The 20,821-nt window shown below is 37.2% G+C and overlaps 2 protein-coding genes and 2 long non-coding RNA genes across 7 annotated transcripts; all 4 read left to right on the forward strand.

Annotated features, from left to right (window-relative positions):
* The first annotated feature begins 900 nt into the window (after positions 1–900).
* Positions 901–2,991, forward strand: LOC139984075 (uncharacterized). The gene is made up of 3 exons (XR_011798924.1): positions 901–1,000; positions 1,802–1,916; positions 2,570–2,991. It is a non-coding gene; the product is annotated as an uncharacterized lncRNA (long non-coding RNA).
* Positions 2,992–4,332: 1,341 nt separating this feature from the next.
* LOC139984841 (uncharacterized) lies at positions 4,333–9,500 on the forward strand. Of its 4 annotated transcripts, XR_011799205.1 has the most exons (4): positions 4,333–4,511; positions 6,328–6,517; positions 7,263–8,789; positions 9,387–9,500. XR_011799205.1 is itself a non-coding variant. In XM_071998943.1 (3 exons), the coding sequence occupies exons 2-3, from the start codon at positions 6,421–6,423 to the stop codon at positions 7,547–7,549; spliced, it is 384 nt and encodes a 127-aa protein (XP_071855044.1). In that variant the 5' UTR covers positions 4,333–4,511; positions 6,390–6,420; the 3' UTR covers positions 7,550–9,295. The 4 variants fall into 4 exon arrangements, 3 of the variants coding, with proteins under 3 accessions (XP_071855044.1, XP_071855042.1, XP_071855043.1); XM_071998943.1 differs by lacking the exon at positions 9,387–9,500 and having other exon boundaries at positions 6,390–6,517; positions 7,263–9,295; XM_071998941.1 differs by lacking the exon at positions 9,387–9,500 and having other exon boundaries at positions 7,263–9,294.
* A 5,182-nt stretch (positions 9,501–14,682) lies between these two features.
* Positions 14,683–15,339, forward strand: LOC139984544 (uncharacterized). Its single transcript, XM_071998476.1, has one exon. It carries the CDS (start codon positions 14,683–14,685, stop codon positions 15,337–15,339), a length of 657 nt encoding a protein of 218 aa, XP_071854577.1.
* A 2,445-nt stretch (positions 15,340–17,784) lies between these two features.
* On the forward strand, positions 17,785–20,122 carry LOC139984629 (uncharacterized). Its single transcript, XR_011799126.1, has 3 exons — positions 17,785–18,162; positions 18,528–18,726; positions 19,166–20,122. It is a non-coding gene; the product is annotated as an uncharacterized lncRNA (long non-coding RNA).
* Positions 20,123–20,821: the final 699 nt, after the last annotated feature.

Raw genomic sequence — 20,821 nt, forward strand, 5'->3', positions numbered from 1 at the left:
TATCGAATGATCGTTCGTTCTCTCGGTGGTACATGTAGGCTATACCAGGCATACGTAAAGGCTTCTAATACTAATTGTATTTCCAGTATAGTTGTATTACGTTAGGCTAGCTTGTAGTGAAGCGATTGACAGGCGCCACAGGCGCGCCCGCAAGTGTGTACTAGGTCTAAATTACTCACATTGTATTAACGTTGCGAACTCCTGTGTAATGCAGATTCTCGTCAACTTACGGTAAGCTATGCGTATGCAACAGGTCTCTCTAGCCTATATCTTGGCTAAACAAGGTTTCATTTTAGCACATTTGCGTTGTAAATCATAAATTGTACTCCGTTGTTTTCTTTAAGGTTTTATGCGGCAAATGACCACATTAACCCTTATTAGCATAACGTTAGACCTAGCATGTCATAACTTAGGCCTAATGTTAGACTTACACGTACAGTACGTTGTTAATGCTAGTATAGTAGTACGTACATACAGTAGTATCATAATGGACCCTTCGAAGTCCGAACACTTTAGCACTAAAATGCTCCAGAATTGTATTTGTACACACTTCTTTTAAAATGATACTATCGATGGCAGAAGAAACATTCTCGTTAGAAAGAAAGTCGCTTCATAGGTTTCGTCAATTGATCCTATTGTATTTGTGCCATGGTGAAATTATGCATTCGTTAGGGGTGTCCGAACTTCGAGGGTTTTTCGAACTTCGAAGTAGCCTAAGTTAGGCCTGGCATTTAATGAGTTCTAGGCTATAATAATATTAGTATAGCATAGAACATCAGTGCTCGTAATGTTATAGGCCTATAATGCTGTTTGCATCTTTTTCTCTTTCCTACAGGTAGAACAGGACAATTATTACAAATACCAATTAACTGCCAACAAATTACACAACAGACTACAGAGTGGGATATATGACGATGGACATCTTGTGTTATACAGGCGATCATCCTAAACTGGCCAAACTGTTTGCATTTAGAGAAGACGTTGGATGCACTGACTGATGGTAAGCCTATTAGCCTAATTTAATGTAGTCGTGGCCTGTGAATTCATTGCTAGCTTCACTTAGAGCTTATGCCATGACAACAGAGTTTCTCTTTCCAGTATATCTGTAAAGATGGGTCAATATTTGGATTTACCTTCAAAATGTGTTTTTGGTGGATTGTTACTTTTTAAAAATCTATCAAAATCAACTGATCTGAATGGACCAAATCAGGTTAATGTCAATGGTGGCTTCTGAACCTTTCTGCAAACTTTCTCCAATCATTGCACTCAATATGATTAATTGGCTACTATTTTTTTTTTGTAGTCGCTTTCGGGTTTGTGTGTGGTTGAAGTGAGACCCAGCCCTGTTATAATATTAACTTAATGACAGTCACTTGGACATGTTTCAGTGTTGTCTGAGGTTCCACATAGGGTTTGAATAATTCTTTCAAAAATCTTTGGACAATTGTATTCAGATTTCAGTGCAACTGTGTCAATGAAAGGTTAGCACTATGGGCTTTTTCATTTTTTTCCTTCAAAATCTTATAAAATTTGGCTTGAAATTAGTGTGTAGGGTAGGTAATAAAGTCTTCTAATACAAATGTGTAGGTCCCCTATGAGTACACATGCCACATTAACTTTCATGTTGCTGTTATTAATATCTATGAGCATCAAGTTGTGGAGCAAATTTAGGGCGGTGTATCCCTTGAATGTTATCCTCAGTCCTTGAAGTTTTATATGGTCAGACTATAGTGGGCGTTATTAATGTTTTCGTTGTTTATACCTGCAAGCATTCTCATTTCTTGCCTTAATCTCTTTACAGATGAAAAGAAGAACTTAGCTTTCTTTCTGTTGCCATTGCTTTTCGAGGACGGGCAAAGAAAAGCGGGTCTGCTACGGTGACTAGTTGCCTTCAAGCATTCATAGACGATCAGCCAGTAAGCAAAATCATTAATTATATTTTAAGTAAAATTCTTTTGGTGGTATACCTTTTGGTTCATACCAGATCAGCTGATAGTTTGTTTAACCTTATAAACTCGGTGTGTTGTTGTTTATAGTGAGCAGAAGAATGCTACTTATTGTGCTAGTGGTCAAAGGTCATTTGAGGTTAACAAGGGCCAAACACTTAAAACCTTGTAAATATGCTAACTTAAAAGGTGAAAGTTAGATGAATCTCATATGTGATGCATATAGGTTTGCCAAAATGAGTACATGAATTCCATTGATTATAGCTAGAGGTCAGAGGTCATTAGAAGCCACCAGGGCAATTTTTTTAATTAAACTAGTAATGAAATGGGGGAAGGTTAAATAAATTTCATCGTCGGTATGTAAACCTTGGTCATAATAATGAAGTGATCGGGTACTTGATAGTGCAAGGTAAAGGTCATTTGACATTAATGGGGTGGGCGTTATTATACTTTGAAAACCTTGTCAAGATAAAATATGTTGACTTTCTTGACCTGTTTTTTCTTTTAATTACACTGGTCCACAGTATCATAGCATTGTGCAGAAGTCTTAAAACTCTGTATATCCACCTGTTTTAGTTACATTTTATTTGCAACTTGAGGACTTTATTTTCTTTAATTTGCAGTCGGTGACAAGTGTTAGAGGACTGCTGCAAGAAAATATCGAAGGATGAGTGACCACAGCCATTCATTATGTGCTTAGGAGAGAGTAATGGTTCCCCTCAGCATTTGTTTGTGATAATTGAGAGACATCCAATAATGCAGTCCTCACTCCTCAAGGCAGTAGACTATGTGTTTTAAAGTCAGTATGTGTTGGACATTAACTTCCAAACTCAATGTAAGGGGGTTTGGGAGTTTTTTCCATGCTGAGGTATATGAACTTGGTTTTATCAAAAGTCGTTCACTGAGTGCCTTTGGAGCTTTCGTAGCAAACAGAAGTGTTTAAGGGTCAAAGTGTCTTGGAACAAACTTTTCAAATGGTTTCTCGGTATTAGCTTGACATGTTTACATTTTAAGGTTGCTTTTGTTTCATATATATATTTACATATTAAAGGGAAATAGTAAATGTTTGCCTTGGTGAACTGTACCTACATAAAATCTGTATTTTTTTTTTTTTTGGTTGAGAGGGGGGGGGGTGGTAGGGGGTAGATTGGTTATTGATACAGTGAAAGGTTGAGGCAGGGTTGGTTTATCAAACAAATATTCAATTGTGTGTGTTTATCAGATCAGGTGCCAGCAATGTCCCTACTATCACTTATAATTGTGATCTTGAAGCTGCTTTTATTTCTAGTATGTAGAATCAATGTGGGATTTACAACCATTTGGCATTTGTTTGAAATTATCAGTGATATTATATTCACTTATTAAGACCAGAGTTGCTTGAAAGAGACCAACATTAAGCTGTACATGATTGTGTGTTGCACCGGTACCTTGTGTAGTTGATGTCAACATACAGGAGGTCTTTTGTGGTCAACACATTTCAAGAACTGAAAATAGTAAACGATGGTAAAATATGGATAGCTAATATTTCCAGCTTTAATAATGTTGATATGTGTTTATCCCCATTGTGAGTTTATGAAATTATTGCTTCGGATCGAAGTCACAGATCATTAAACTAGGTAAATATTGGTCAAGCACTGAATGCTGTGAGAGTTCATACTGGAGGAACAATCTGAAGTCGGCAAAGACCAGAAAAAATAAAAGTATGAAAACATATATTACTTGTTTGTTCTTTAATATTTAATTTGCCCAACAATTTTAAGAGTGTAGTGACATAGATAGCTTTATTTCAGTCAGTGTGGGGATACACGTTATACAGGATAATGTGTATTTTGATACATAAATATCGTAGTAATTCCAAACGTGACTATTCCTACTGTTTAAGGATCACCAGTGTTACGTTCAAACGAGGTAAATATTATTTTAAAGTTCATTATTGGAGTAAGTTATAATCTATTCTTGCAAACTATTCACACTGATCAATCCATGAGGGAGAAGAATAAATCCTACTGTGTTTATAATGTTAAAATGTGATCGATAGATGATTTTTTCATTTGTTTTTCCTATCGTTCTTGAAATACTTGGAGTAATACTGCTAAACACTATAAATATATCTAAAATGAAACACAGAGATATTCCTTTCTTTCGCTTTGTGAGGATAATTTGTTCGGGTATTCATTGTTCCCCATACAGTTTGATAAGTTGCACTTCAAACATCACTAAAAACTAAACGGTATTATTGCTTGCTTTACACATAGCGTAGCAAGTCCAAAAAGAAAACACAACTTGAACTTCGAACAGGGTAATCTCAACCTTCGCATCAACACCAGATATAACAATGCGTTATACAAACACATCTGCGATTATTTCAACTGACAAAAATGGACTTTGACTACAAGAGCCGATCGTACACCGTATGGATATGCAAATGCTTTCATCTACGCCATCTTTGATACTTGCTGGATGTTTCCTTTAAATGGAGTTATCGTGTTTCGTATATGTTTTGTCACTGAATCCGCTCAACTCGACCTGATAATATCAGCATGACTGCTGTAGTTACTGTTGATGGTGAGTATTTTAATGGGAAATATGACACATAATATAAAGCTAGGTCTATAACTGCATTAGGCTATTATGAGTAACAGGAACCAGGAGTGACAGATAGATAGTACCGTGCATATGATGGAAATATATGCATTTTAACGGGTAGTAGGAACAGGGACTTAGAGACAGATATTATATACTAATGAATTATATACATCAATTTAAACAATAGAAACAAAGACATAGTGATCGATATTACATATTTATGAAATATATATTCATTATAACGAGTGGTAGTAACAAGGAAAAACAAGTTAGTGTTATATAGTATTATGTATTATTACATGTAGTTTCGAATTAAAAGGTGTTTCTTTATGCCGATGATACTGCCATCATGTATAGTTCAAAATAAGAATTAGATATTGAAAGAGTCATAAATTTGGACCTGAAAGATGTGTCTGATTGAATGTACACATGATAAGCTCATACTGAATGCTTCTTAAACCAAGGTTATGACATTTGGCTCTTCTCAAATTATACCAAAAAAATGATAATTCCCTCAATGTAAACCTTGATAATGATATTCTTGAAAATGTGTATGTATTCAAATACCTTGGAATGTGGTTCGACCCGTTTTTTGTTTTGTTTTAATGGTAGAAACATATTGACAAAATGACTGCAACAGTATCACTGAAACTGGGTATTCTTAAATGACAAAGTTGGTATGTTGACCAGCATACACGTTATACTCTGTGCAACTCTAATTGTACCCATATTGATTATTGTTCTGCCGTTTGGACTACGGCGACGAACAAACCGGTTGACCGGGTTCAAGTTCTTCAAAATCGTGCAGCTAGATTTGTCCTGCAGGGTGTGGGCTTCGGGGTGTGCATGTAACAGATATTTTTGCTAAATTTAGGTGGCTAAATGTTCGTCAACGTGCATTATATTTCAGGAATATTCTAATGTATAGATGTGTCCACGGCCTGGCTTCAGATTACCTTACTGATAATACAATTCTACTGAGAGATAGCCATCCGTACAGAACTAGATCTAGCTGCTCTAATAATGTTTAAGTTGCTCCTGTTAGATCTGGGAACGGTAAAAGGTCCTTTAAAATTCCTGGAGGCATGTCGTTGCAACAGTCTTCCCCCGAATTTTAAATGCTTGCCAAATGTTAATATTTTTAATCGCAATATGAAAACTGATATATTTTGTTTAGATGTCTGATATTTGTCTATCTATCTTTTTGCCGTCCTTTTGTACTTTGGATGTTTACCGTTTTTCTACTGCATAATTTGTATATTTATTTTGTATTGAGGGCTCCTCCGGAAAACAGTGTTTCTACACTGAGCAGGACTACCCTCATTAAAGATGACAATAACAAAATAATAATAATAGTAATATAGTGATCGGTATTACATACAATGGAAATGTATTCAGTATAAAGAGTAGCAGGAACAAGGAATAAAATGAGGTATGGCATAGTATGGAATTATATGCATTATCATAAACTGCATAATCAATGAATTAGTGATCGAAATTATAAACTTTGTAATTATATTCATTAAAAAAAATAGCAGGAACAAGGAATACAAGATAAGTGTTACATAGTATGAACTTATATGTATGATTATGAACAGCAGAATCAATGATATAGTGATCGGTTTTAGATACTATGGAATTTTATTCATTAAAAAGAGTAGCAGGAACAAGGAATAATAGATAGGTATGGCATAGTATGGAATAACATGTATTATTATGAACAACAGAATCAAGGAATTAGAGACAGATGTTAAATAAATATCTTCGATTCGTTGTTTCACCTAAATAAACTCAGGTGGACTTAACTATACAACTGACTCAATGGTTTCCATGGTTACATCTAAAACTCCGCAGCAGTTACGTCCAACGTATATAAAGAACATTTATAATGGACAGAAAATCAAAGGAAGAAGATGGGCAGGAGGATGCAGCCGCTGCGTCCGATCCGCTAGTAACACCAAACTTGGAAGAGGGCATCATTAAAAGTAGGTTTAGATTTACAGATGAACAAATCCATTGGGCAGTTTCCCTGATATCCATCAACAGCTTGACGAAGAAGTAGGGCATGTATTGTTTAAGGATTTACAAAAGCTCGATGTACTTCTGGCGAGGGGCACGTTTATTTCTCCTCTGGTTACGTCACCTCCCTCCCCCGTCCTCCTCAGTAGTTGTGAATGGATACCTTTTCTCGATATTCACACTTTCCTTTCATAAGTGTACGCCCAAATCTAATTATTGTTATTTTGTTGGCTCCTACGCTTGTTCAAATTAATGTTAGGGTTTCACATAAGCATTCATCCATGTCTGCCAAGCAATGTACAATGAATGATACATTGCTGCCACCCCTGTATGACAGTGGTTATATATGGATGGAAATTGGTGTTACTGATCTTATTCTGAAAAGATATTCGATTCTAACCTTTTCTAAACGACACATTATCACCATTAGGGCTTTATAGCAGTAGAAATGTCACATAATACAGTATAGTAAATGTTACGAACCTTCTGTATGGTTAGGTGGTACCCTTTGTACAAACCAACTAGTTAAAACGTCCCGACCATCTCACTCTCCCTCCTCATTTGCATAGGTTTTTTTTTCATTTCCTGAACAAACCTGTTGATGTAAAATAATTTCCTCTGTATTTTCATATCATGGTATTCATATGAAATATATATTTTGATTTTCTACGATGATATGTTATTTTATTTCATTTCATTTGCCTTTCTCAGACCGTATGGAGCAATTCAAAGCAGAGCTGAAAACGGAATGTGAATCTTCACATCGTTCCATTCGACCAATCCCTTTCTTAGAGAAACACTACCCAGTCCAACGTTTGTTTCTCGAGGGAGGAGTTGAATATCTCTCTAAAGATCAGACTAAACGTCAACATCACTGGCAGAAACTAGATTCTTACAAAGACATTTTTAACAAAAATGAAATGGAAGATAACCGATGGATTATTGAAGGTGAACCAGGGTCCGGTAAATCATTCCTAAACCTTACAACTCACGTATGAGTGGTGTGATCATGACGTGGAATCTTGTCTGTGTGACGTAGACATATTGATTGTAGTTAAGATGAGACAATTATCAGGTGTGTCGTCTATTTATGAGGCTATTAAACGTTTCGTTTTATCCAAAGACTCTAAATTTTCTATTGATGATATTGAAGAAATACTCTGTGAAGCAGAAACCTCTTTAGAGATTGTGCTAGATGGGATTGACGAGTACCCACAGCCTATCAAATCATTTCATGAATATCATCAAGAAAATAATCTTACCAAAATGTAAACTTATCGTTACAACACGATCAGGTAAAGTACCTCACGAATGTGTTAATTGGACTAACTGTGTAAGATTAACGGGATTTAGTACTGAAACACAGGAAAGGTACGTACGTGAAGTATTAACATCAGGTAATGATGATGAACACTGAATGATATCAAGGAATGGCTTCCAAGTACTTCAATCCTCTATGAATTCTATCAGATCCCTCTAATCTTTGTTACGAATGCTCACCTCTCTCACGAGACTGAAAGTGAACTATTGCATTTTACCTCCATAACCAGTTTCTTCAGTCACGTGATCAGCTCTCTTTATAGTCATTTTGATAATAAGATGGAATGTGCTAATATGGACAGCGGATTTGAAACAAGTGAGAAACACAACCAGGAGTTTTATAGACTTTCGTTTCAGGGTCTTCAGTTACAATCAGAAAGTCCTCAGTGGAAGAAAGATTTACTTATCAAAGAGATTGGAGAATCATTCATTGAAACTTTCGTATGCATTGGGATATTACGAGAGGACGAAAGAATATCAAACCAAACTGAAGAAACTCTATCAAATTCTGAAGTCATTACAATTATCAAATTTTATCACAACCTTTACTGTGATTGGTTCGCTGCTCATTATTTGGCTGACGTCATCGCTAAGATTGATGATCCCGATATTAAGTCTGATGGAGACGACGAACTCGAAGTACTAGAGGACTTGGATCCTTTTACCTTCCAGTGCCTTTACCGATTTGCGTGTGGCTTAAATCCTACATGTGCGAAACACATATTAGATTATCTGAGTCATATATAATGTGGAAATGTCTTTGTGATGTTGTGTATAATTGAACAACGTGGAAAGGTAGATGGCATGAAAGACAATCTGAAGGAAATCTGTTCCAGAACATTACAGATGAGGAATCAAGATACTAGGGTGATACAGAGATCTGTTTTACAACTGATAAACATCGCTGCTAGAGAAAAGGTATAGTATAGAGTAAATTCACCATTCTGAACTGGTTACAAGGCAGAGCACAATGTGTCAAATGGCACACTAGTATGTATGGTGTGCACATTTTGTGAACGCTATGTAAATGCTTGAAAATATCTATCTTTTATAAAAGAAAATATATGAAATGATAAAAAGTAAGGAAACCAACAATCACACTGGTTTTAATATTCAATATTTTCCGCCAATCTCCTATAGTCATGATGATTAAATGCATCGTTAATATATAACCAGAAGAATGAACACTACAGTAACTGTTCATATTGAGGTGACATGATACTGCTGTAATATACACGAGCATTTATTATGTGCACATGAACAACTCAAATCGATCGATTCTGATCATGTGATTTCACAGAACGAATTATAATTTCGAAAACACTACGTTGTTAAAGATCAGATGATGTAAATTGCACGACAATTATAAAAGGAACTTGGAAAATGGAAAACTGCGATTATTGTGCCACATATCTGATATAAATATTCAGTAAACTTAACTGTTGACTGATGATTATTCATATTAATTAATGAAAATACTATTAATAATCGTTCTACTTATTCTTTCATTACCAGGCGCGTATCCAGGGGGGGCGTTGGGGCGCGCGCCCCCCGGGTAAGAAAAAGAGGAGAGAAAAAAAGGGAAACAAGAGGGGGGAAAAAAGTAGGAAGGAGAGGAAGGGAAAGGAAAAAGAAGAAAGAGAGAAAAAGGAGAAAAGGAGGGAGGGGTAGAAGATAAACGACAAGACACCGCGGGAAGAGAAGAGGAACAGTCCTAATTACAGCGCTGATCACTGTTATATACACAGGGTAGCCAGTGACGAATCGATGATTACGGAGGGGTGTGCGTCTCACCCTACCCCTTATACCTACAACTCCCATTGTTGACGTTTTCCATTATATATATATATATATATATATATATATATATATATATATATATATATATATATATATACATATATATATATATATATATATATATATATATATATACATATATATATATATATATATATATATATACATATATATATATATATACATATATATACATATATATATATACATATATACATATATATATATATACATATACATATATATATATACATATACATATATATATATATATATATATATATATATATATGGCAAGAGTTAACAAACACAAATAAACTCAAGAACAATAACTTATGCTTTCATTATTTTATTCAAGGGTCTCACAAGTATCGCTGGGTATTGGAGCCAGCGACTCAAAATATTTTAGATTTAATTTGCAGAAAACAAAAGAGAACGGTGGACCACACTTAGGGCCTTCAGAGCTAGAAGTGCATCTGTAATGAAACATAACCAGAAAAGCATTAAAAATATGTGTAAATTGGTCAAGTATTGTAAATTGTTCAAACATAAAAAAGGTTAACCAGTTGTACCTATACAGCTTGCAACAGTTGCCTAAATATTCCAGAACAACATAGCATCGATGACTGAGAATAAGAATTACTATCAACGCAGACCATCTACTTAATTTGAATACATTAACAGAGGACATAGTCTTTACGACTGTAATAAGACACGTCTGCCTACTCATATCCTGTGTAGATTCCATTCATTAAAACAACGGGACTTCAACAAGTCAACCCCACAGTAGGAATAACAACGAAACAACCATGTGGTACCGGCTTAACCTAGTGTAACTCACATGGGTGAACATTGTAGTAAAACTGTTGTAAGATAAGTATTATACTCAAGTAAACTGGGTTTCCTAAATGCATACATCCAGAACATGTCGTTTGTTCATTAAACAAGACATAACTAGATACCAATATAAATACAGACATATGTACTTTAACGGTTAGTGGACGTGGCTACCTTTAAATACAGATATATATATGCAATCGTAAACACTAACGGTACATGGGCGCGGCCATTTTAACTACCGCCATCTTACTGAGGGCGCAATTCCAAATCTGAATGCTTCCCCAACTGGTCAATCTAAAGTACTTCCACACGTGTACTCACATGAGAATCATGCAGGTTCTCATGTTTATCTTACATCTTAGTTACGGACACAATATATATATCCACTCTTAATTATTACAACAGAAATGAGCATGACAAATAACAGACTTCAAGCCGCTTAATTTGATGTAAAAGTCACGTTCCTATACCCACTTAATCCATGTTAAGGCTACGATTCCTACATAAAACTTAACGTTAACGGTAATCGACCAGTAGCCTATACACAGCGTACACATTGTTAAATAGACCAGCCTACACTAAGCGAGTGAAACTTGACAAAACACCCGAGTGAGCATTGAAACTATAATCGAACTGTGGGCTTGTTTTTAATACGTAAAACACACAAATTACTTGGAAAACATTACATATTGTCTTCAATATACGAATAATTACCTTTGCGGCTCAACTCGCCCAGCAACGTTTGATATTCTCGAAGAGAAAGTGTATGAACGTAGTTTACTAACAGCAGTCGAAATAGCGTGTGTGGAGGGTCGTAAACAACAGACAGACCAGTGCTAAGATTAAAGACGCTTAAACAGTAGGGATAGTTGTTCTGGTTACACCAACATGCTAAGAAGCAGTTTCAGGTCAAAGGTTATCACTATGCGCGAGGAATTTGATGGAGTTATATGAGGGTGCTCAATATTCCCTCACAAACACACACATATATATATATATATGTATATATATATATATATATATATATATATATATATATATATATATATATATATATATATACATATATATATATATATATACATATATATATATATTATTAGAGAAAACCAGAGAAATAAGATATGACTCATAATTGACAAATAAGGAGTAAGTTTTAGAAAATATATTGGAATTTTCGGTCCCCCTGGGACCTTCGTCAGCAATACTTGGCAGTCGAATGAGAAGTACAAAATGTGACACAATGAAAGTATGACGCTAGATAAGTGTAAGTTGCAATGATGGAATTAAAACCAAATAAACCATGACTATACAGGAAGCGGATTAAGGAGCAAAGAACGGATTACATATGCTTGTAGAACTGGTAGTTGTTAAGGGGTCCCAAGTCTTTGTTGAGGCCGGTGATGTGAGACTTAATACGAAAGATCCAATCGATTTCTTTACGTTTACGTTCAGTAGTTGATTTGAAGTTCGAGGCAATTAAAATACATTTTAGGTTTTTTAGAGAATGACCATGAAGATTGAAATGTTCGGACACTGGGAATCCTGCAAAATTATCACGAATAGATTTTTTGTGATTATTAAAACGTAAGCGGAATCGGGAGCCTGTTTCACCTACATAATTGCCCTCTTTGCAAAGTACACAATAGAAAATGTAAATAACATTAATAGAATCACAAGAGAGGGAAGGGGGTCTAAGACTAAAGTCAACATTGGGAATCTTGACCACGGTGCCTGGGGTAATATGGGGGCATATTTGGCATCTAGGTTTACCGCAAGGAAAATTGCCTGCGGAGGTGGAAACTGAGCGGGGGAGTCTGGGGGAAGTGAGAAGAAATTTAAGGTTGGGGGGTTGACGAAATGCTAGCATGGGGGGTACCTTAAACGATTCTCCTACAGACTGATCGTCTTGAAATACAGCAAATTCCTGTTTGATGGAGCGAATGAAAGATTTGATGAGGGGGTTGTAACTGGTAACGAACGGAATGCGTGTGTTGGCACTTTTAGACTTGTATTTTAATAAGTCCTCACGGCTCAACTTGTCGGCCCTGGAAATACCCTGTCTAATTAAGTGAAGGGGGTATCCGACGTTCAAGAAATAACCAGTTAATATGGATACCTGGTGTTTAAAATCACATGGGTTGGAGCAAATGCGTTTAAGTCTAAGGCATTGGCTGTAAACAATAGAACTCTTGAGATTATGTGGGTGAAAACTATTAAAGTGTAAATACATATGAATATCAGTGGGCTTATAATAGACTGAAGTGGTTAAGGAATTGCCATCCAACTTGACCAGAACATCTAGGAATGAAATTTGATGTTTGGAAACTTCGACAGAAAATTTAATGCTGTCATGAAAAGAATTAACATGATCAAAGAAAGACTTAAGAGATTCTTCACCATGTGGCCAGACAAAAAATATATCGTCAATATATCTATAATAATGTGATGGCTTAAGAGGAGAAGTGGATAGCATTTCCTGTTCTAATTCGTGCATAAATATGTTGGCGTAACAAGGTGCCATCTTAGTGCCCATAGCGGTACCATTGATTTGTAGATAATATTTCCCGTTAAAAGAGAAATAATTATTACTTAATATGAAACGTAAAATGGGACCAAGATCATCACCTAAAGTGGGGTTGGTGGCATGCTCACGAAGAAAATTTTGACAAGCGATAATTCCCTCATCATGAGGGATATTAGTGTACAAAGAGGATACATCCATAGTAACGAGTAAGGAATTAATTGGTAACGCCTGAATAGTGTTGAGAATTCTCAAAAAATGCGTAGTGTCCTGTATATAAGAAGGAATATGGGTTAATAGAGGGTTGAGTACGGAGTCCATGTATCCTGAAAGATGCTCAGTTAGCGTACCAATTCCTGAAATAATAGGTCGGCAAGGAGGGAATAGCTTGAGTTTCCTGGCTAGCTTACAAATGTCAGAACGGCGGATATTCTCAGGGTCAGGGTCAGGGCCATCAGTCATGATCATTGGCTCATTGGGTATTACTGTCTGTATCGAGCTAGTTGTGTTATTTATTATTATAATCGAAAACGAAGTATATAATTTAAAACCCAATTCCAGCCAATGTTGTACTGAGTACAACATCGGGACATATGATTTTTTGAAAAAAATTCTAAAACAATAACCTAACACCCAACAGAATTTAAACAGCTTTCATTTGAAAAAGAAGGCAGGGCTTTCATATAAATATAATAATAAAAGGTGTAAGAATAAAGATGCCTTCGGGGTATCTGGTAAGTAAAAAGCACAAGAAATTAGGCTTAGATGGAGACAAAGTTTCAGCCGAAATTAGGCCTATGCTAAGGTTTGATTACTGTATGTGTACAGTAGTCTCCATTATACTCCTACAGAGGGGGGGGGGTGACACTTCAATTCCATTCAATTCATAAGACTTTATTTCAATCTCTTGTATTAAAGTACGCCCACTTCCCCCTGGAAAATCAAAAATTAGTTAAACATTTGACACTTCAATGATTTCCCACAACCAACAGTTATCTAGTTATGTTCATTGCATACGGACCCATAATGCATTACTGAAATTATTGAAAGTCAAGATCCTAAGACATGAGATCTCAAAATAACCGATGTGTAAATGCAACTTGAACGGGAAGTGTCTTTTCCGACGATCTAGGAGTATTTTTTTGGCAAAAAAAATCGTCGTTTGCTCCGCGCCAAATGATGGTGGCGCTCCGCTTAGATAGTATCAAGTATTGTGTTACACCTTTATGACTTACTGATCCCTCCCCCTTGTAAACATTTCTTCGGACGCCCTTGCTTGGACCTCCTGATAGGGGCCCCTTTGGGCCAGGAGCCCCCAGGCTCATCGCTACGCCACTGGTGTAGCATTGCACAATAAACAGATAATAGTTACTTATTTCAGTCTCATTTCAATTATTCGAATTTTTAAAGCAAACAGCAGATATCACATCATATCAGTGAGCATGAAAATGGCGTTCCGGGATGAACAGCCTCCAAACTGTAGATGTGTGTAGTGTTCGATTTAGGAAATATCTGGTATTTTTTCATTTCCTTCAACGAAGTTTTATAGTAGCCGCTATATAAGAGAAGACCTCCTTAATCTAATGGAACGTGTGCAGACATAGCACTCAGGCTGGGCTACACCTGAACCTAAAGAAGACCAAGGTTATGTGCACAGAGGAGCTGGACGAAATTATTTTGGGTGGAAACAAAGTTGAAATAGTACACGACTTTAACTTTCTCGGTTCTAGAATTGATGACAATGGTACCTGTAAGGGGGAGATTGTGAGACGGTTAGCTCTTGGAAGAGCTGCTGTGACGGGGTTAAACAAGATCTGGAGGGACAAAGCAATCTCATTATTAACGAAGAGTCAACTGATGAGAGTACTAGTTTTCCCAGTTGTGCTCTATGGGGGTGAATCATGGACAATAACAAAGGGAATGAGGGAAAGAATAGACAGTTTTGAATTATGGTGCTGGCGCAGGCTATTGAGAGTCCCTTGGACTGCACACAGAACAAACATCTCAATTTTGGAACAAATAAAACCCTCACTTCCACTGGAAGCACAGATCCTGAGGCAACAACTAAATTTTTTCGGTCATATCATGCGTGCGGACGACTCCCTGGAAAAATCATTAATGGTGGGAATGGGTGATGGATCACGAAAGAGGGGCAGGCCACGAGCACGATGGATGGATGGTGTCAAGCAGGTGACTGGGTTGACTCTAGATAGACTTCGAGGGGCAACCAGGAACCGGAAGGATTGGAGGATTAAAGTCATGGTCATCACCAGGGGTCGGACACGACTCGACGGCACAAGGTGACAAGGTGTGATATAAGAGGTTTCAATATTTGTACACCAATAAATTAACTGTGTCTGAATTTTCGAAAATTCTCCGACCACCATTCTTCATTATACTTCCCTCTACTCGTGCACTTTTGACCGGTCTGTTAGGGATTGAAGGAGGGTTTTCTGTATTGGTTGTCCATATATGAAATTTTGTGCAACATTGTGGGTATGTTTTGAAGTGAATTTATTCACGAGAATTGTGAATTTTCAAATTCTGAACAAATAATGGGCTTTAAACCTTGAAAAGTGGGGCTTACGGGTATTGTGGGCCGCGACGTAGAATCACCTACAAAAAGCAATGATCCACAGGAGATGCGATGAGGTCGAACATGATGTGTGACTGGTGACAATCTTCAAAAAGGTTGGTTGGTTGGTTCGATCCCGTCATGACTGACAGCTCGTGACGTCAACAATGGCACGCCATTTCTGACGATCCTTGGCAAGAGAATAAAGATCAAAAAGGTTAAGGATGAAAAAAACAACTATTGGGAAATTCTTGGTTCTCAGGCAAAAGTGTACATCTGGTTGGTCATTTCAAGCCCGAGAAGGGCCATTTCCGGTGATCTGGGGGGTATCAAAACCAGAAATTTTCTTGTACGCTGCGCGCCATCCGATGGTGGCGCTCCGCTTAGATAGTAATTCGCGCCCCCGGGTTAGAAAATCCTGGATACGCCCGTGATTACGGATACCAGTTTCAAGTTTATATTATCTTTGAGTCTATCCAGTCAGTAGATGTCTTTACCAGTCATATTGTTCTTAAATCTCAACTTCGTATTCCAATACTAGAGAACGTTGAGCAACTTTGGCTTGAGCAAAACGGACACGAAATGACAAAAATTGAGTTGGATGGATTACTCAGCTTTATAACAAAGTGTAAAAAACTGAAAATAGTAAGGTAAAGTATATATCTTGAAGATCCTATTCATAACAAGTACATTGTGTCTGTCGCGGTCTGGCGAAGGGAACTATCTTGGAGTGTTTCTCTTGAGGCTAAATAAAGACTGAGTGGACCATGGAGTAGTAGATAAAAAATGCCGTTGATAAATGTATGTGGACCGGTGTAACATGCATGGAGTAGTGGATAAAGAAATGCCGCAGATAAATGTAAGTAGGCCGGTGTAAAATGGAGGAGTAGATCAACATATGCCGTAGATACATTTATCTTATTTCAAGTGGTTCTTCGAGTAAGCTTTCTTAGTTCATCATTAATAAAATCACATGTGAAAGTGAGCAGTAAGAGTACAACGACAGGACAACACCGCAGGCATGTTTACCAGTAGATTACTTTGTATCCAAAATCATTTTGTTCAAGAATGACACTGTATAACTCCTGTCTGTTGGTTTGAGAGAAAAAAAAGGTTTTAAAAGAATGTGCAATGCCAGATTGCGATTCATTGACGTAGTTATGTCGAAATTGCTGATTACAATACTTATTGACTTCGGGGCATTTGTAAGTATACGAATACTACGAATGCTACAACTTCCCTATATGCGCCTTCTCTCGTTAGTGGTAGTGATGACATCACTTCCGGTAGGTTATACCCCAGTCCTCTAAAAGATTATCATACTCCTTTTAAGAGGTAAGTTACCGCCAGGATCATAGGCGAAGGAGTCGGGGATAGGGGACTGTAGCCCCTCCCCTTCCCCCCCCCCCAAAAAAAGAAGACATTTCACTGAAATTCAAACAATATGCTGATATTGTTTCAAGCACTGCCAACAAACAAACTGCTTACACAGTATTGCTCATATGTGTATTTACACACTGCACCGTGCATACTGAAATCTCTGAAAATACACCTTTATGGACCTAAAATGATAATTGCATAGAATTCTGTTGTGGTTTATATTGTGACGACTATGAAAAGTATCATTTTGGTAAAAAAAAAAATCATTTTTCACTTAAGGTGGCATACTCCTATTAGAGTCTATATCAATCCGCTCGATTGTTCTCCTTCAGGAAAAGTGCCAAAAAGCAGCGGGAGAACATCTTTTGTGACCTGTTATCAATCATAATCTAGTTTTTTTGTGGCTTGCATGTTGAAGAGTATGAATGGAAGTACATGTAGTGAAAAATTGGGTCAATTGAGGCAATTTTAGACCCCTTTAGGCCTCCCAGGAGCAGCGTAGGAAATTTGTTTACCACTGAGTGAAGAGGTTTGTTTACAAGTGACGAAAACTTCCGGCTCGGATAGCAAAAAATCTTCACGGTCATGGTACAAAAAAATGATGATGCCATGAAAGGCCAACTTGTCAGCTATCCGGTGATGGGTAGCGTTTAGCTAGTGAAAACTTCTATCTTGACTTAGAGACCACATTACTTTTGTGATTTAGTGTGTAAGTCAATGGGGCTTTCAATGGGCGTATGCTACCTTAAGCAAAAATGCCAAATTTTCATTTTAAGTGCTAGGAGTCCCAATTTTGGATCAAAGTAGTTGCTATGGTGTGTAAAAATGGTTTTCAAGGAAACGTCAGAAAATTTCAAGCTTGGGTGATTTTTACGCATAAACTAGTATTACAGCCTTAAAGTACCACAAAGAGCATGTGCGTTTCTATACATTAGACTAGAACAGCCTTCTGAGCATTTCTGACCAGTTTTCCTCCCCAATAAACTATTTGGCCATTAAGCCTTGACCTACCAAGGCTTCCGTAATATGATTCCTGCCTCGAATCTGCTAAGTAGGTGCCAAATGCACGAAATTCAAAATCCTTCAGAATCAGACCAAAATGCCTGCAGTGTGTGTGACGTGAACGACTAAGTTCAGTGAAATTTGACATCTGTGGGCACCTAAAGTACATGGTAATCATATTTTAGATTATTTTTGCTAAAGTTGGAAGTACCTGGTGTTTAACTAAGGACAAAAACTCAGTTTCAATGCATGAAATACCCCTAATGTTGTTAGCCTAGGCCTAGGCCTCAGATTCATAATGACGCTATGTTAGTATCCTAGACCAAGTCTACACCAGCTGTAGCACAATGTTGTATGCGGTCTGTATCCTAAGTGGAGTGGCTGCTGAGTGATAATACCTTACACAGAGAATGTTTTGAGTCTTATTTAGCAAATAATCCACAAAGGTATGGATTTTCTGCTCCTGCATATGTGCATCAAGGGTTTTTGAGCCTACTCACTCCTCATCAATTTTCTGTTGTTTGTCAATTTTCAGAGAAAGTTGATGTGCTAAGTCCTCAGCATTCACAGCTATATACTTTGAATGGGTGTGGTATCAATGGACTCAACTGGTTAGATGAGGTAACAACAAATCCCAAACAACTCTGACAGCAGAAAGAGATGTCCTGATGCTTCCATGGGAGATCTACTGTAGTAACTATAGGAACCAGTGCTTGACACCAATGGAGAATACGGTAATTTGACGTTGTTGTTCTTTGCCGAGCAACAAATTTGAATGTTTTATCATGAAATATGCCCCCCTATCCACCTCTCTTCTCTTATAACTGTCTTTAATACATTGTAAACAACCTATGCACAAACCTTTAAATGGATTGGATATGCTATTGAGGTGAACGGTGTATCTAGATAGCATTCCAGTAAGCTTTCCTTTTCACTACTGTACATACTGTGACAGTGAGGCTGTGGTTAACAAATCCCGATGATCCAGTTTCGGCAAAGAACACCTTCAATTCACATCTCTTATTCTTAGTAACTTAACAATTGCACTGGAGTGACATGCAATATCAGTTTAAAATGTTCCAAACAGTTCAGGAATACATTGGGGTATGTCCTGTAGATCAGTTTGGGAGGAATCAGCTGAGCTAAACAAAAGTAGTTTTCATCACTTTTCAGAGCCAGAGACGAAAAAGCCCTCCCCACTGACCCTTCTCTGGATGATGTTTCTGCAGGTAGGGCAAGCCAGACCAAGTGGACTGTGATCAGGGATACCAATAAAACCTGCAAGAACCATAAATGCACCCAAATTGGTTAAGCTTATCAAAATTGGTGACTGGAAATGTTGTTGCAGACGTCGACCTGGTTACTGCTTACACAGTATTGCTCATATGTGTATTTACACACTGCACCGTGCATACTGAAATCTCTGAAAATACACCTTTATGGACCTAAAATGATAATTGCATAGAATTCTGTTGTGGTTTATATTGTGACGACTATGAAAAGTATCATTTTGGTAAAAAAAAAAAATCATTTTTCACTTAAGGTGGCATACTCCTATTAGAGTCTATATCAATCCGCTCGATTGTTCTCCTTCAGGAAAAGTGCCAAAAAGCAGCGGGAGAACATCTTTTGTGACCTGTTATCAATCATAATCTAGTGTTTTGTGGCTTGCATGTTGAAGAGTATGAATGGAAGTACATGTAGTGAAAAAATTGGGTCAATTGAGGCAATTTTAGACCCCTTTAGGCCTCCCAGGAGCAGCGTAGGAAATTTGTTTACCACTGAGTGAAGAGGTTTGTTTACAAGTGACGAAAACTTCCGGCTCGGATAGCAAAAAATCTTCACGGTCATGGTACAAAAAATTGATGGTGCCATGAAAGGCCAACTTGTCAGCTATCCGGTGATGGGTAGCGTTTAGCTAGTGAAAACTTCTATCTCGACTTAGAGACCACATTACTTTTGTGATTTAGTGTGTAAGTCAATGGGGCTTTCAATGGGCGTATGCTACCTTAAAGCAGCATTTTGCGTCCTTTTCTATGATTTTTCTCAACCTCACTGACTCCACTATGCCATAACGACATACATAACTAGCTTATCTATTTATATTTTACTTCAAATGGTGGCATAAAAGTCGAAAAAATTGCAACTTTCAACTTTGTTGTTCTCCAAGATATTTTCCGTTGGGAACCCAATAAACCTCGCCCATAATATGAATATTTAAACACTACGAACGTCATTGACAGATACTTAATATAACACTACGCTTGATTTGTGTACAGTCTATATGGCAGTTGTACCAGAGAGTTGCATAACAACTCCCTGGTTGTACCAACGCAAAGTCTTGAATCTATTTTTAGCAACGGCTCATAACTAAACCTGCATCTCTGATTGGTTGAATTCAAACTAGTGGGTTTGGGAACTGAATGCGATTAATTTTGTATGTGGAATACTCGCCAATTAACGTTGTTGGCAGGGAAAAACTTGGCTTGTATCTTAATTTGCTGTTTTGTGATTTGATGTATGTAAAAAACTCGATGGACATGTCAAAAAAGTAGAAAACGGCGACCAAACACAAAATGCTCATGAATAAACATACTATTCACTGATTGGTGGAATTCAAACTAGTGGATTTGGAGATATGAAAACTTTGTAGAGGACACTTTTACTCGTTATCGACATAAATCGTTAATTTCTCGCTAATTAACGCTCTTGGCAGGGTGAAACTTGGATGGTATCTTAGTTTGCTGTTTTATGATTGATACATCTAAAAAAATCGATGCACATGTTAAAAAGGTGGAAAAAAGCGACCCAACGCAAAATGCTGCTTTA

The sequence above is a fragment of the Apostichopus japonicus genome, chromosome 17 (genome assembly GCF_037975245.1).
Source record: "Apostichopus japonicus isolate 1M-3 chromosome 17, ASM3797524v1, whole genome shotgun sequence".
Lineage (NCBI taxonomy): Eukaryota > Metazoa > Echinodermata > Holothuroidea > Aspidochirotida > Stichopodidae > Apostichopus > Apostichopus japonicus.

Coding starts and splice junctions, on each gene's coding strand:
- LOC139984841 (XM_071998943.1), top strand. CDS start 6,421: ATGGACAGAAAATCAAAGGAAGAAGATGGGCAGGAGGATGCAGCCGCT. Junction 6,518..7,262: donor GGAAGAGGGCATCATTAAAA/GTAGGTTTAGAT, acceptor TGCCTTTCTCAG/ACCGTATGGAGCAATTCAAA.
- LOC139984544 (XM_071998476.1), top strand. CDS start 14,683: ATGTGCACAGAGGAGCTGGACGAAATTATTTTGGGTGGAAACAAAGTT.